We start from the raw sequence: 17,508 nt of genomic DNA, 5'->3' as shown, positions 1-17,508 counted from the left end.
GTATGGTTGAATTGAACTAAGTCATTGCTGTTTAGGGTTCTGCTGTGCATATCTCATTTTCATACAGGAGAACTTGACCGACTTTGTGCCTTCAATTGAACAGTGAGTGAATAATTATTGGCTCACACTCACATACCCTCTCCTACTTGGATGAAAATTGACGAGAAACTCCGATTATAATTAATGATTCGCACACACTTTTCGATACCTTTAAACAGAATTCTTCACGTTTTCACAAATGTCTTTTATCGAGGAAACTAGTAGCTTTTCTTTTTTTCGTTTGTTTTTTGAGAAGTTCTTGGAATAAATTATCGGAAATAAATCAATACTTCGCCCAAATTTGTTGATATCAAAAAAGGAAACACAAATGTAAATGCTTGATCGATTGAATCTAAACGTGTTGCTAAAACGGATCGTTTTTAGCTTTTTTAGCCAATCAAAATCTACCCATAAAAATTCGTACATATTACAACCAAGTTTACGAAAAGAGTATTATGTCAAAAATTGTAGTAAAAAATTGTGGTCAAAAATTGTGGTCAAAAATTGTGGTCAAAAATTGTGGTCAAAAATTGTAGTCAAAAATTGTGGTCAAAAATATGTCAAAAATTGTGGTAAAAAATATGTCAAAAATTGTGGTAATGATTTTTTTATGGCTATCAAATAAGTAGTTTTAAAAAATTCACAAGTTTTCTAATCTTCTTAAACTTTGGTGAGGCTGACTTTGATAATTTAGTCAGGAATTGAACTGTTAGTTTTGGCGTAATTTTTGATTTACTACAAAAAGCCTAAAATGCTCCGCTTTTGGGGGTAAAACTTTGGTTAGAATTTCGCAAAAAAAATTGCACAATTCTCATTTTATTAAAATGAGCTGTCTTGCACCATGTTAATTATATGCAAGTTTTGATTTTTTTTGTTATACTCAGAAAAATCCAAAGTTGCTTCACTTGTGATTTTTTTCATCAGCGTACTTTGCCGTGTATAAAGTTGCAAAAATTTGGAACATGAAGCTAATAAAAAGAGTAGTCTGATAATTTGATGCAATAAAGAAATTTGAATTTAGTCGAATAATCAAAAATATTCAATAGAATACATATAGATATCCTATTCGACATCGTCTCAAAACGAGCTTACAAGTGCTTTTAGTTTGGGCCGTTGAACTTCCAAGCTACCTTCAGAGATACTCTTTTTTGAAAACCTTATTTTTGCAAGCAAAAGGTTTCTAAAAAATCATTTCTGATCCTTTTTAATTAATTTTGTCTGTTGCACTTTTTTGCTACTTATTATAAAGAGAGTTGTAAAAAGTTCAGACAGGAAGAATCAACTAAAAACAGACATTTCGACAGAACCTGCTACTCTGTTTTTTCAGACAACATCCAGATACAAATTCGGTCAGATAAATTAGATTTTGCATGCAAAATTTTTCCAAAATATGTCAGTTGCTTTTTTTTCTGTTTAAGTTTTGCGTTTATTTTTGCGTAAGATTTGTTCATTTTTTTCGTCTTATGATATGTGTAGTGTTTTATTAGGGCCACGTGGCTCCTGGGTCTGCTGCCAGTGTTGGCTGGACTGTGTTTCTACCGCAACCTGAACAGTCTGTCCCTCTTCAGCATCCTGGCCGACTGTGCCAATGTCTTCGCCTACCTGATCGTATTCTACTTCGACTTCAGCCAACACCACACAGTGTCGTAAGTTCCAACTGCGCAAAAATCACCGTCGGCAAAAATCATTTGAGTAGGTCTTGCTGATTTTTTGTTCGATTTTTTTTCTGGAAAAAAAATCTTGAAAATTTGTGTTCAGGGTCAAGTTTACTTTTTCGCGGATTGACTCTTTAAGTTCAGTTCATTTCCTTTGTTAAAAGGAAGGAAAACTGGACTATCGAACAGCTAAAAGATTAAGGTCACGAAAAACGTTATCGAATTCTCATTTCGAGACTGGAATTTAATTATCAGATTAACCAGAGAAATAAAAGTTTTACAGATTGACCCAGTTTTCTCAAATTGGGTTAATTTTTATCAATAAAAGGTTCAACGACAAATTGTGTATAAAATTCGAAGAGACCTAATTGCATAAGTTTTTTCTTTGCGAGTTATTTTATCGGCTTTTTGGCCTCACAATATATCGGCTTTTTTGGCCTCATATTGCGTCTTATGAGCGAATTTTTCTTGGAGGGACTGGACTTGAAAACTTTTTTTTGCAAATTTCCAGCTTTTATTAATGAAATTTTTTTGCGGCTCCACGGGTGTCTGCTCAATAATTGTCGACTTTGTGACAGCTTCTTTGCTGCGATGCTTATTTAACCTTGAATTGTCCTATTGATGTGTTTTTCTTAAAAGGAATGAACGTTATGGTAGATCTAGTTTTTTTTGGAATTTTCTCTTTTTTCGTAGCAGTTTTTGTTTTGCTTATGCTGAATTTGTCTGGCTTTGTTTATATTGTATCGCAAGTGGTGCGAAGTTTTTTCCACATTTGGGTAAATAAACATTAAAAACTGGATTTTTTTTTCATTGCCCAAAGGCTAAATAGAGTTGCCAATATTGAGCAATTTTAGCTGATGTCTACAATATTTGAATTTATACAGCAGTTGCAAGCACAATTAATCCGCCAATTTACTTTTTAAAGAGACAAGATATCGGACTGATTTGAAAAATATATTTCTTTTATTTTGGATTTTTGAAGTGTTATTTCATCCGTGTTTCTAGTTCAAAGTATTTTCTTTGCTTAAATGAAAGCAAACTCTATTATGGAACAGCAATTATGCAAAAGTCACAACAAGCGTGATCGATTTCTAGTATCGAAAGTGGATTATGATTTTCAGATTTATCAGCGTGATAAAAATATTACCTATTGGTCCATTTTTCGGAAATTGGGTTATTTTTTTCAAAATAATGGCACTCATAATTTTTTCCTGAAATTAAAAGAAATTTTTTTGTTCATGTTTTTTAAGTTCACTATCACTATTTTTTCCCAAATCACTATTTCTTTTGGCTCTTTTCACTGTTCATTGGCTCTTTTCCAACTGTATATTGGTTATATTTGTTTAGTATCGCCTGTTTTTAAGAGTCGATGAACGTAGTTCAGGCTCTTCAATCGGACGCGATGGTTTTTTCAAGAAGTCTTCAGTTTTGTTCAGGCTCACATTTATTTTTTTGCTGTTTTACTTTTGGTTTCTTAAGTTCAGTTCATTTCTTTTGTCAAAATGAAGGCAAACTGCACCATCGAACTGCAAATGTATACATGTCATGAAAAGCGTGATCGGTTTCTAGTTTCGAAAGTGGAATTTAATTTTTAGATTTTCTAGCGAAAACAAAAAAAAATGTTTTCTTTTTGACCCAGTTTTCTCAAATTGGATTTATTTATTTTTCAAAAAAAGGTTCAATCATAAATTTTTCTAGAATTTTCAAACGGTCTTTGAAGATGATTCGGTAGGATTTCAAATTCAAAATTAAGTTGATTTTATCTATGAAAAAATTAAAAATGTAGTAGAAAATGATAGGAAGTTCATTCTCCTTCGTGTAAGTTTGTCCGAAAAACGAAAAGTTCTGACGAATTTTTCTTGACACTGAGACAGCTCTTTCCTTTTTGTTGGAATCTGAATTACGGATCAACCGTACAATCACCCCCCCCCCCCCCTAAGTGACTAACCTTAGAATTTCGCCCCTAGCCATGTATTAAATTTGAAAATTAATTCTGAATAATGTATGCATTTCGAGCAAACGCGCACATAAAATTGGTTGTCACTGTTATTTTTTAAATAAATCTAAGGTATACTCAAAGTTATTTCCTGAAAAATCCATATTTTCTCACCCGTAAATCAATTGGGGGGATTGTACGGTTAGTTCTGAAATACGACCAAAAAGAAGTTATAGAATTATATACTTGATTCCCCACGAGCTTTCATTGAGCTACCAAATATCAGGCAAAATCACACAAAGCAGTAGTGTTTTACCATCCCCGTTAGAATTTTTTGTAATATTTTCCAAATATACATTGCCATTCTTATATTGAAAGCATCCTCGTTCTCAAAATTTTGGGTTTTGATATTTTCCAGACAAAATTGGGCACCATAAAAATTGGTTAAGGCCTAGTGGGATATTATTAATTTTAAGCCCTTTCGGATGTGATTTGACCAGTAATGAAAAATTAAACAGTGAAATAATTCAAACGGTTTGAAATTTTTTTAATGTGTACAGAAAAATGAAGACGAAAATGCGATTTACAAAAATTAAGCGCAATTTTTTTTGAACCTATATTTAAGCTAAAAACTCTCCCCCCCCCCCCCCCCCCAAACGAAATATACCCAAAATTCAATTGAAATTTGTGTTTTGTTATTACTTTAATTTTTCCATAAGCTCGCTGTTGTGATATCATTTATCATTCTATGCCAACTGTACAGCTACCCTTTTTAAAAGTTTAAGCATGATTCAATCGGTATTTCATAGCACGCAGATGATGCTCTTCTTTTTTTTTATAGAAAACACCCCAAGTACATGACACTGCAGGGCTTCCCCTTCTTCCTCGGCATAGCTCTGTACTGCTACGAGGGTGCAGGAATGATTCTAGCCCTGGAAGCATCGGTCCACCCATCGGCTCGTCATCTTTTCAAAGGGTATGCTTTGTCGTATAACAATGCGTAATGTCCTTACCCTTGCGATTATCTTAAAAATCAGATGACCTTGTAAAAAAAATTATTTCAAAATGGTATTGAAAGAAACTGAAAAAAAAAGAATTGCCTCTGAGGAAATCAAGTTCAAAGCTGGAGAAATACAAATCTAGATTTTTGATTGAGAACGGCTATAATTTTTTCTAATGGACAGTAATGTGTTTTTTATTATTATTATCTCGGTTATTTATGGTTTTTGTTTTAGAATCTTCAAACTAGTCATGTTAATAGTGACAACTTTGTACATAGTATTTGGTGCAGCTGGTTACTTGGTAAGAACTCACCGTAAAAAATTTTAAAATAGAAATTGGGCTACGCTTAATTTTCGTTTTTTTTTCAGTCTTTTGGAAAGGAGACGCAACCAATCATCACATTAAATTTACCTGATTGTGAGTGGATTGTTTTGCATGGAAATAGTAACATTTTCGCAATGTGCAAGTTCCTTTCTTTGCTAAATCTAAATGTAATTTCGTTTCAGCTATATCTCCTCTCTTAGTCAAAGCCTGTCTTTGCTTTTCTCTCATCTTCACCTATCCGAGTTAGTGTCTTTAAATTAGAATACTACAACTTCATTTCAAAAATACAATCTGAACTTTTAAAGGGACCCTTCCTCGAGTTGTTATCATCTCCTCTGCTAAGCTATATGGGTGGTGTACTTTGTTTTTCTACAAGCGCTAAATTCTTTTAATCCAAGTTAAAAAGTGAGCTGGAAGATTTTAATACGAATACTCAATTTGGAATATTCCCCTTTTATGCTATTAAATTTAGAAAGTATTCGAAGATGCAAAATTAGAAGACTGTCTCATGAAGACTGTCTTGTTTAGTGATGATGTTCCCCGTCGTGCAATTACTGGAGGCCAAACTGCTTCCAGAACATTCTCAGTTGTCTGCAACGAGAAGCAGCAATAATAGCAGTAGTGCAACATCCAAATACATGCCGGGCAATGTGCTCCGGTGCAGTCTAGTATGTGTGACAGGTACTATGTTTTCAACAAAATATATGATATTATGAGTTGAATAGTTATAACTAGGGTAAGTTTTGATTGGATCTATGCCTGTGGCTTACCCTAAACAGGTGCAGATGCTTTGAAAAAACTTTTGTGAATTGAGTTGATTATTATTCGCTAATGGAGTACCATGTAAACTGTTGGAACTTGATTAAGAGTCGGTGAACGTAGTTCTAACTCTTTTAAAGCTCGCAATGGTTTTTTTACACAGTTCAAGTGTAAAGGTCACAATAAAAGTGATCGACTTCTAGCGTTAAAAGTGGAATTTAATTATCGAATTTCTCAGCTCAATAAAAATTTATCTATTGACCCAGTTTTCTCAAATTATGTTGCTTTTATCAAAAAAGAGTCAGCCATTAATTGTTCTAGAAGCTCATAGAGCAGCTTTGAGGGCATCAGTTTTTTTCTTTGGAATTCGGAAATTGATTTTTTTTAAAAACAAGTCAGCATTTTTTTTCTGTTTGCTTGCATTTATTGACTATTTTCCAACTGTCTGTGGCTATGTTTGAAGTTGCTCCAACTATTCTCGTGGAGTCGGGAGGAACTATGGCCTAGGGGAGGATTTTTGCGCGCCATTTTTACAACCTCAAAGAAAGCTCGTTGGGGGGGTCAGTTATGATATCACATGAAGTCCTTCAATTTGTGATTCGATTTGCTTAAAAATATCAACAGGTTGTCTGTTTCGAGAAAAGGTAGTCTGATTTGTTCAGTGTTGGAGATCAAATGACATGATATATGATAAGATTAAGCTGCTAATTTAAATCTACTGTTCTTTTTGCACTAGCCTGCAAAAGAGTGTAGTATATTAGCATGACACTATTTTTGGTGCTAGTTTGATAGAGTGGCCTCTCGAAAAAGCAAATATGTTAGGTAGGTCGCGAATGTGTTTCGCATGTAATAGTTTGAAAACTAATTTGTATAAATAAATTTTTATGTATAAATTGTTCATTTCAAAAATCTTGGGAAATATGTTGAGTCAGAAACTTTTCAAGATTAAAATGGTTATTGCTATATTTGTTTAAACCAACAAAAATGCTCACTTTAAGCTTTTTTACGATGTATACACCTTAATTGGGTTGCCTTAATTTTGGTCCATTTTTTGATTTTTCCTCCTTAAAATTGTGAGAAGGGAGTTCTTACGAAATGATGAAAAATAAACTATTTGAAAACATACTGTGAGCAACGAGCTATCCTTGTCGTAATTGTAGGTGTGATTGTGATTGCAATTCCGAACTTCTCAGTGCTGATGGCTCTAGTGGGCAGTACATGCTGCACTCTGCTCGCATTCATTCTTCCTGCAATATTCCATCTCTATTTATTCCACGAGTAAGTAAAGAAAGAAAGGCTGAAGTTTTTGTTATCAAACCCAGATTCATAAATTCACATTACCAGCAAAAACAAATCATTGCTTATATCTCATACCAAGTAAAGAAAAAAGCGTGTACCAAATATTAAAGAGATTTCATCAAATATGTGAACATTTGGGATAGCAAGTGTTTGAGGGTTTTTTCTATCATCCCCCCCCCCAAGTAAATTATAACCCCCAGTAAAAATTAAATCAGAAAAAACTTAAGATGTACAGCGAAATAGCATGTGAATTTGTTTAAGAGTCGATGAACGTAGTTCAGACTCTTATATAGGTCGCGATTGTTTTTTTAAAAGTTCGACTCATTTGTTTTGTTAAAATAAAGACAAACTCCACTATCGAACAGCAAAAGTGTAAAGATTACGAAAAACGTGGTCGACTTCTAGGTTCGAAAGTGGACTTCAATTTTCAGAATTTCCTGCGAAATATAAATTTTACCTATTGATCCAGTTTTCTCAAATTGGGTCAATTATATCAAAAAAATTCCAATCATAAGTTGTTCTAGAAATTGAGATTTTTCAATAAACAAGTTCGTTTCTTCTTGCTTATTTTTGTTCATCGAGTCTTTTCGAACTGCCTGTTGGCTGTGTTAATGTGTAGTTATCTGTAGCATTGGAAATTTCATAGCATCTGTTCTCTGGTTTATTTGCAGCTCGTGTTTGTGATTAACTAAGCGTCCGTGGCTGAGTGGTTAGTGCGTGAGACTCAAACTTTCTAGGTCGCAGATCGAATCCTAGACGTAGCCGAGTTTTTACTAATCCGAGGCTTATTTCTACTTTTTCTTATTGCACTTTATAGACCTGTTTTTTGTCGTGTTCTCGCCAGTGTATGCGAAGCGCAGTTCGCCTCTGTTTATAAAACTCTATGCAGCTCATCGTGCAGTACTAACAAAATATGGATGAAATCTTGTATGAATGCAGTTTCGAATAAATGCACAAATATTTTTATTATGTCAATTATAAATTGACAAACTGGGGGCTAAATATTTTTTGCTACTAAGCTGGAAGCTATTACAGCAGACCTGTGTTTTATAATCGGTCTCTATATTTTCCCCCCGTCTAAATTTGAAGAAGCTCGCAAGGCTCTTTTTATTTCCCCACATCGCATGAGCATTATTTTTGTGCTGTAATGGGTGGTTTTACAAGGTTAGTATGCAGCTCAAAGTTGCTTTTCATGACTTAAATAGTCGCAGACTTGCTGAATTTTTCGACAGTTTTTCTATACCTTTTTTACGCCCATGTAATAGTTTTGGGACCAGGTGAGCAATCCCTCCCAATTCGCGCGTGAAGGGAAAGAAAATTCAATGGGTACTTGAGACAGGTTTACAACCACTTGAAAGAAGTTTTAACCGCATGAATCTAGACTGATATTAATTTTGAGAGTGCATTATCAAATGTTGCTGCCTTTCTTAAACAAAAAAATTCTCAGTAATTTTTCAGAAACAAAAAAAATCTGTTAAGTTCTTGCCTCTGCGCTGTTGCCAGAATCCTCAAAACCAAAGACGGACTTAGCTGTAGATTCCAAATTATACGTTATATCGATTTAAATTGACATCATCAATTATGAAAGACCGTTTTTCTGAAAATCCGAATATTGACTTCGCAAACTGGGTTGAGATTATTAAGCGTCGATAAATGTAGTTCAGACTCTTATACATGTGATGGTTTTTTCGGGTTTTTTTTGAGAAGAAGTCTTAAGATTTGTTCATGCTCAAGTATACTTTCCCGTGGTTTGACTTTTGATTATTTTTTCGTTCATTTCAAGTTTTCTGCTAAAAGGAAGGCAATCTCTTCTATCGAACAGAAAAAGTGTAGAGGTCAGGAAGAACGTGCTTGACTTCTTGATTCAAAAGTTGAATTTATTCTTCAGATGTCCCAGCGAAATGAAAATTTTAATCATTGATCCAGTTTTCTTAAGGTGGTCATTTTATCAAAATATTGTTTGATCTTAATTGATCTAGAAATTCAACGAGCTTTAAGGGCATCTATTTTTATTTTTGAATTTCAAGTTGAGAATTTCACCAAATGAGTTTTTTCAAAAAACGTCAGTATTTTTTCTGTTTACTTGTGTTCATTGACTGTTTTCTAACTGTCTGTTGGCTATGTTTTATCTTTGTGGAATGCGGGGTCGAACAAACATGCTGCAACTCATGTTGGAGTTTTAGAGAACAATTGTCGACGGTTTTGTCTCACTACGAGACCTTTGTCAGCGGCACCTTTGGCGGACCAGAATTTTTGCTCGAAATTGACAAATATTGCTTCAGTCACACGCTAAAACCTCAAGAGGTCGCGTTCCCCAGCAACCCATATGGATTTTTGGAAATGTGGATACAAGCTATAAACCGACAATTGGATTTACGCAAATTGTCGAACGAAGAAACGCTGCATCACTCCTTATTATACGAAGCGTAGCTCGTCCTGGATCAATTATGCATTCCGATGAATGGCGAGCTTTTGGAGGACATCAGGGCATGGGATTCGCCCAAAAAACGATGAATCGTGTTTTTGTGGAAACCGATGGGATACACACTGAAACCGTAGAGTCTTGCTGGAACTAAAAAAAGACCTTAATCAAAAGCCTGCTTGAATGAAGACGAGTTTTCTTGCAGTACTGTTTGTAGGCATTTTTGTTGAGAGATCGATTTGGCTCAAGAGCACTGGAAACACTATCTTGCGTATGAACAGTTTCAATTCTCTGTAAACCTAAACTGGCCAATATGTGCTATTTGATTGTTTGACATTTCAATTGCTGGGGTGGGTGAGAATGCTCAATTAGTCCTCACAGGGGGATATTGCTCAATTGATTTTTCTTTTGTTACGTAGCTTGGAAAATGAGTAACTGTCCCCAGAGCTTGGGAAATTTTAGTTTAAAAATATTTTTTTGCTCAGTATGTTAGCGGTTTATAGCTCAGTTTTTTTTAATAGATTCTTTTTTTTTGCTAAACAGGCTTATACCCAAGTATTGTCTGCATAGAAACCGCTCCGTAATGTTTGTTTCCTTTCTCATTAAACGCTGCATTGGAAAAGTAGACTTAATTCGAGATCTGAACCCTCGGACAGTCGCCGAACTGATAATATACATCGAAAGTTTTCTGCCGTAGAGTCACACGGGATCAAGTTTTAGCTCTCACATCCTTAATTCGCAGGAGCAAGATATAAGGTCAAGAAAATGGCGGAAACTTTTTTGAGTTTCCCTTAAGATAGCAAGTTAGCTGAAATAATTTGTACGAGATCAAATCAACAACTTATAACTTAACTTCAGTATTAAGTATAACCCCCCATGAATGATTTGCTGCAATTTTTGGACGCTTATCTGCGCATTTTTGTTTTTTCTTGTTGTACTATATGCTTTCTTTTGATTTCTAAAGCATTGAAAACATTATCTTGCATATGAATATCTTTAATTCTCTGTAAACCTAAGCTGGCCAATTATTTCATTGCTTAACGTTTAAATTTTGCTGACGTGGGGAGAAAGCTCAATTGATCATTTCGAATAGATTGCTCAATTGATTTTTTTTAAATCACGTTGCTTGGAAAAGAGGAGCTATCCCAAGAACTTAGGAAATTATAGTTAAAAATTTTTATAGCTCAAAATTTTAGCTGTTTATTGCTCAGTGTTTTAGCAACATTTTTCTCTGCCAAACAGGCTTATGCCCAAGTATTATCGGTATAGTAACCGCTCTGTAATTTTTGTTTCTTGCCTCATTAAACCATGCATTGGATGATTTCGAAAAAATAAAGTTCGGCTTTTTGAGTTTCGCCTAACATAGCAATGACGCAAGTTAGCTGAAATAATTTGTATGAGATCAAATGAACAACTTATAAATTAACTTCAGTTATAAATATGACCCCCCATGAATAATGATTCATTGCAAGTTTTGTTGACGCCTATCAGAGCATTTTTAGTTTTTCGCATGTTGTATTATATGTAATGTTTTGATTTCAGAGAAACTTCAATTTGTCAGTTAGCTCTCAACTACTCCCTCATCTTCATCGGTACTCTTGGGTGAGTTCATTCGGTGGTGTGTTACAATAGGTGGTAATTTTGAGTATAGTGCATGTATTCAATTTAAGAACTATAATTCATAATATAGTCATTCCATTTTCAATCAATTGTACATGCTCCTAAGATAGTTTTTGTATATACATTACTGTGTCAGTTGAAATGCTATCCAAAAGTTCAAATTTAACACTTTTTTCGCCAAAAAAAATGGCTTTTGAGACAAATTATAAATAATGTGCGAAGTATAACAAAAAGCAATTCAGCTGTTATATGACCCTTACCATCTATTGAAATATATCACCGTTCATTCAATTATTCTCATATTTCTTTTTGGTTTTCCTGTTTTTTTTTCAAGGACAGCTTGAAGATATCTTAAAGGGGGTGTGGTAAGATTTTTCAGTCGCTTTCGTGTGCAGGTTATTATGAGTAAATAGTTTTTTGTTTGGTGCACGTTCTTTCTAGCCAGTGTACGTTGTCCAAAATTGCTTGCAGTTGAAAAAGTACCTCAGATACCAAATATTGCTATCAATTTGCTAAAAAGCACCACCTGTAGTCTCCGAAAGTCACCACTGCATGTTGTAAATGACTCCTCAGGGAAAGGGTTAGGTCGACAACCCCCCCCCCCCCCCCCCTCCCTGTTGTACTCCGTACCCCCACCCCGAAATTTCCTCAAATTTAGAGGATAGTTGGTAGCAAGATGTGACTGACTTTTGTTCCAGTGCTCTCATGGGAACGTGGGATGCGCTCTGTCGTCTGTTTCCAACCCTGTCCATATTTGCCATCTTCAATTCGGCAAAGGAAACAATTCTCAGCTTTGTCCACTAAGAATAGAAACGGAAGAAAGAGAACATTCTAGAACTATCGTCATCATCAGTATCATCATCATCATCCGTCCCTTCTGAACTGAACATGTCTTCTATTCTTATTTTTCGTTTATATGAAACACAGGCAGTAGTAGTTTTTATTAGGTATTTGGTAGTCAAATTGATATAGTCTTTGTTAGATAAAGGATCAATGAATTTAAATGCAAGGAAGAAATTCGTTTTTGAAGCTGGGAGATATTACATTCTCGTGCCTAAAAATATTGGTAGAAGACTGAAAGTTTAGTGAATCAATTCTCGAAGAAAATCAAAGATAAGAGCAAAGAAAAAAATGGAACGCAATTTATGAATCGTAGCCTCCTTTTAAGGTTGTTGGAACCTAATGAAAATTTAACATAAAAGATTTAACATAGAAGGAAAAGTCACACCGAGTTTTGCGGTTCATAAAATGTGCCGATTGTTAACCACAACTCCGAATTGAAGATGCAAAAATTGAAAACGGTTCGTCAAAATATAAGTCAAGTAGTTGAAACTTACACTGATGAATTAGCATTTCGCATAAACAAACGAAAAAAAACTTGTCGATTGGAGTTTTTAAACATTTAATTACCCTTTTCAAAATATAGACGCACTGACATATGAAAATTGTCCAATTTCAGTTTTTAAAATTGCCACTTGCTGAGTTCAATGATACGCATTTTAGGCACTTCTGATGATGCTCAACGCCTAAACGCGACTTTTATGAGCGCGGTGATTTAATCTAAACTTCCTGGCGGATAAATGTTTTTTTTTTCATTTTGAATGAAGCCATATAATTTGATCCCCAAAGTTTCAATATATGGTTAAAATCATGATTATATTTTTTCAAATTGAAATTTTTGAAGCTGAAGTTGTTTTTTTTGTGTAAAAGAACGGAGTAATTTTCACTTGTATAGTTCGTGATGAATTTTATTGGTTATTTTCCAGTTAATTCTCTGCACTTGCGAAAGCAAGTGTATTGCAACCGGGTACTAGACTTTTAGCCGTATAAAACTTTGTTCACAGAATGGTCAAAAATCGAAATAGTAAAATTAGATTAAGTTCACTTGGAATTCATTTTTCATTAGAAGTTTAAAATGTCTTATAGCAAAAGAAGTGCATGCATAGTTGTAAATGCACATATGAATGCACTTAGGTTTATGTGCACTTAATGAATTCGATTCAAGTTCATTTACTAGAACGTAAGCAAAATGCTATCTCCAATAATGACAGCTGAAATGGCGAAAAAAACGTAATCGATTTCTAGTTTGAAAGTAGAATTTAATTTTTAGATTTACCGGCGGAAAATTTTTTTTTCCTCTTAATCCAGTTTTATCAAAACTGGTGAATTTTGACAAACAATATTTTGTTTGCATTTCTAAGTTTTTTCAAAAAACAAGTCAGTTTTTTCTTTTGGCTCTTATAGCGTTTATTGGCTCTTTTCCAACAGTCTGTTGCAAATCGTAGAATTGTCTTTTTTGCTGTACGCAATTTAAATTGTAGTTGCTTTGAGTGTTTGACTTACTTCGTCTAAAACTTTGTAAACCTTTATTTTCTTACATTTTCTTTTTTTGTTGTCGTTTTTTTTGCTCGAAAACTGTTTTCTGACTGAATCATTTCGCCTGATATTTGTTAACTTGGTAGCCTCATTTTACAACGTTTGATGACCAAAGAAATTGTTCGAATATGCGAGTGGGTGTTTTGAGTGGAAAAAGAATCGAACATTTTTTAGTTTTTTTTCGGCCGAAACTTTTTTTGTGTCGCTTGGGAAGTTTTCTTCAGATGTTTTTTTTTCTTATTTTTTTTTGTCCTAGCATGTTTTCTTCCGAAACTAGTCTTATTCAATTTGGTATATCTAGTATTTTTGGCAGTTTTTTAAATATATCTCCGATTTTTTTTAAGATTATTTCCCCGTTTGAATTTTGGGTTTTTCTAATCTTCATTTCCTTTGTTGATAGGAAGGCAAACTTTTGAACAGCAAAAGGGTACAGGTACCAAAAAACTGAATTATTTCTAATTTCAAAAATGCCTCTTAGTTTTCTGATTTCACAGCAGTATTGACTCTTTGATCCAATTTTTGCAAATTGATAAAAAAATTGGAAAGTGTCAATGATGAACTGTTTTTGAAATTCAAATAGTTTTTTTACTGTGATGACATTTGCGACAGCAATTATCGATTCTTAAAAAACTTCAGAGCCCCTTCACTTTTGGCCTAAAAGTAATGCAGTTATCTTTGTACCCTATGGTCTAGATTTCGAAACCGGTCGGACCTTGTTTTTTTCAGTGTCTGAAAACTTTCCGGGAAAAATTGAGTAGTCGGACATTAAATTTTTGACCCATTTTTTGTCCGCTTACTTGCTACACCTTGAGTTTTTTGAGCTGTAAGCTGTTTTTTTTACTCTCTAGTGTATTTGCTTAACTACTGTAGTTTTTAAAGTTAGCTAGCCCTGATTGGTACATTTTTTTTATTAAAGATCTTTAATTCGGCCGAAGTAATTCAGGCTCATGTTTTGTTGGTTTAGTGAATTTACTTTGCATTGGTTTAAGGATGAAAAATGTTTTTTTTTTAATAAATTAGGTTAGTTGGTATAAAAGTTAGAGAATTGATCACAACATTTTCACTTGTTGTTTACGGATCAATTGGCGTCTAACCCCGCGTTGTCGGCTTAAGGAACGGTCAATTTTTTTGAAACTGTTGGTTTTTTATGACAATTTCCTGTCGCATTTTTTGTTTTCGGATCAGCTGGCGTCTAACCACATGTTAATGGCCTAGTGAACTCTCGGAAAGCCGTAAAATCGTGGTTAATGCAGATCAGATGGTTGTGTTTATTGTCTGTTTTTCTGAGATAGAATTTTTTATATTTCCAAAAAATTGTCGATTTTTTAAAGTTCTTTTGACAACAGTTTTTTTTACATGTTTTGTTTTTGGGTCAATTGATGTCTTACCGCGTGTTGTTGCCTTAATGAATGTTCGGAATAATTTAAAAGAGTTATTAATGCAAGTGGTATTGTAACTCGTCTTTTTTTCCGCGGTTGAATTTTCGTAATTTCAAAAAAAGATATTGATTTTTCGAGCTTTTTCGACTTAGTTGTTTTTATCTTACTGTCTATTTGATAGCTCACCAATTGACGCTTCCGTTTTATTGCAAGTGATGCGAGGCGTCATTTTGCTTTTTTTGTCGTTTTTTTTCGAAACTGAAAGATTAAAAATTTTTTGTATTATTTTTTGTTCGGTCAACATATTCGTCTATGTTTTCCACTTGTCTGTTGGCTATTTTTGTAACTTATAGCAATTATTTACACTGTTTCATACCAAATATGAAAGATAATCAAAAATTTGGAATGATCATTTTTTTGGTTACTTTATTTTTAAAATGCTCCATTTGCCTGTTGGCTATGTTTCTGACTAATACCACTTAATTACACTTTCATACGAAATAAGAAAGTTATTCAAAATTTTGAATGATTAACTTATTCTTCTTTATGTTCCATTTGCCTGTTGGCTATGTTTCTTACTAATAGCAATTATTTATACTGTTTAGCCTCATGCTGCTTCTGCTAATCACGAAGCTTTAAGTTAGCAATCACATTGTTATTTATTTATCAACTGAAACTAATTAATTTTCTCAAAACCCTTGCAGTTAGCAATGGTATTGACAGCGGATTCTAAACTTTTTTTCTCGTTGAAAATTTTGTTTGCATGACTCATCCTTAATAACAGACCTGTTCACACCAAAAGACATTTTCTAAGCAAGTTTTTCAAAAAACTGGTTTTATTTCAGCTAGCTGGCGAGCGTTAAGTTACATATTACAGACTTGTAGTGGCTAGTTTTAATATGTTTTTAAGCGACCCTGGCACAGATGCAAAAACGTCAGGCTCCTCATATTTAAGTAGGAGGTTTGATTACTACTCATAACAATAGATTTGTTTTATTTAGTTGCAATTTTGCTGCATATAATAGGCTATTCAACAGGATATGTAACTAGCTATTTGGTGGCTAGTGTTAGTATAATTCCTAGCTACCGTGATGCGAGAGCGTGAGGTTCCTAAGATCGGCATCGGAGGCTCGATTCAGGTTTAAAATGTTGTTTTACGTTTTCTCTTTTTATCGTATTTTTTTAAAATTAACTTTTGAATTTTTTTAGTACGTGAGGTTTCTAATCTCGAGGTTGGAGGTTCGATTCCGGTAAATAATTTTTTCTTCAGTTTAAAGGAGCGTAGTGAGGATGACTTTTGATTCGCTCAAAATTTTATTATTGAAATTCAAATTCATTTGCTAAATTGAAGAAAATATATGCTTTCCATTTAAAAACAAAACGAAAAACGTGAATGATTTCGAGGCTAGAAAATGGATGTTAACTTTGAGATTTCCCATTGGAATAAAACTTAACCTATTAATCCAGCTATCTCTACATGGGCTTGTAGTTTTATGCAAACAATGCTCATTTTAAAAATTTTCCTCTAAATTCGCAACATTTTTATCGATATATTGTCGCGGTGTTAGTTGCGTTCATTAACAATCTTTCAACTGCTTGTGGGCTGCATTTCGTCTTGGTTGTATGTTTATTAATTCCGCTTTTCTATAATTTTTTTTTCATCTTAATGTTTTGTTTGATCTAAAAAGTTTTTTTTATGTTCTATCGGTACAGTTGCTTCATATTGCGTTATTTGAGGAACAAAATATATTTGCATGCCTTGGTAGGGGCTCAAAAATTAGAGCTCTGAATTTCTTGCTCAATTTCGCATTGTTTTTTTAGGCTTGAACAAGCGTCCTTTTAATGGAGGCTTATTTGCTCAAGCAAGCTTGCGACCATAGTGTAGTTTTTCAAGTCCGCTGTTTTTGTAACTGAGTTTGTAGAAATTAAGCTTCCTTTTTGCTGGCGTTTTTCTGCATAACATAACAATTTAATAGCATGTGTTTCATCCGCTTTTTTGGTAAAATGTTTTTACTCATATCAAGCGTTGGTGGCACCGCTGAGTAGACAATGCACTTTATTGCTTTTTCTCTTTTTTTCGCCGTATACAGCTTTTTTTTGCGTTTTTTCGCTTGCTCGCAAATTGCTGATTGGCATTTGTGTAAATTTTGATTCACAGATAGTCATAACTGGGAACATTCAGTATTGACATTGTTTTTTCAAAAAGAATTTCATTCGAGACAAATCGTGCAAATCATCATATGAAAGTCTTGATAGATCGTATATTTTTCCTCTTGTGGGGTTTGCGATCTTTTTCGTCGTCTAGCTTGTCATGCTATATTTGTAATTTAGCAAAAACAATGCGAAGCTCCGCATTGCTTTTGTGCATAAATAATGAAATTTCACTAGACCATTTGGTACGATAATTTTTTGTATAGTGCAATAAATTTAACTTCGAATTGCACTTCGGTTCGTTAAAATTTTTTATTTAAGTTCAGTTTGTCCGTTAATTTCATTTGCGAAAAGGCTACTTAAATGACAAATAATTAGAAATTGCTTGAGCGTGCCTACTTTTGTATCGTACTTTTAACTCTTTTCGTACAGCGAAGGTTGTTATATTGCGTTTTAATTATTTTTGAAGAAACTAGCAGATATTTTTGATGAAATCAGTTGCTCTTAATTTTATCTTGATTTATGCGTTCACTATTTTAATATTTT

General features: G+C 33.8%; 1 protein-coding gene across 2 annotated transcripts in view; it reads left to right on the top strand.

The window, feature by feature from the left end:
- Positions 1–12,073, top strand: part of LOC134857014 (uncharacterized) — a 290,454-nt gene extending 278,381 nt beyond the window's left edge. For both annotated transcript variants that reach the window (XM_063873336.1, XM_063873337.1), the window contains 10 exons: positions 36–102; positions 1,527–1,685; positions 4,472–4,606; positions 4,866–4,932; positions 5,001–5,049; positions 5,139–5,198; positions 5,485–5,637; positions 6,876–6,993; positions 10,979–11,038; positions 11,755–12,073. In XM_063873336.1, coding sequence (XP_063729406.1) covers positions 36–102; positions 1,527–1,685; positions 4,472–4,606; positions 4,866–4,932; positions 5,001–5,049; positions 5,139–5,198; positions 5,485–5,637; positions 6,876–6,993; positions 10,979–11,038; positions 11,755–11,860 — 974 coding nt within the window. In that variant the 3' untranslated portion in view covers positions 11,861–12,073. The remainder of the gene's footprint in view (positions 1–35; positions 103–1,526; positions 1,686–4,471; positions 4,607–4,865; positions 4,933–5,000; positions 5,050–5,138; positions 5,199–5,484; positions 5,638–6,875; positions 6,994–10,978; positions 11,039–11,754) is intronic.
- The last annotated feature ends 5,435 nt before the right edge of the window (positions 12,074–17,508 follow it).

This window comes from Symsagittifera roscoffensis, chromosome 1 (assembly GCF_963678635.1).
Source record: "Symsagittifera roscoffensis chromosome 1, txSymRosc1.1, whole genome shotgun sequence".
NCBI classification, from domain to species: domain Eukaryota; kingdom Metazoa; phylum Xenacoelomorpha; order Acoela; family Convolutidae; genus Symsagittifera; species Symsagittifera roscoffensis.
Note: the sequence above shows the minus strand (reverse complement) of the source record. Positions and strands in the feature narration are given on the sequence as shown.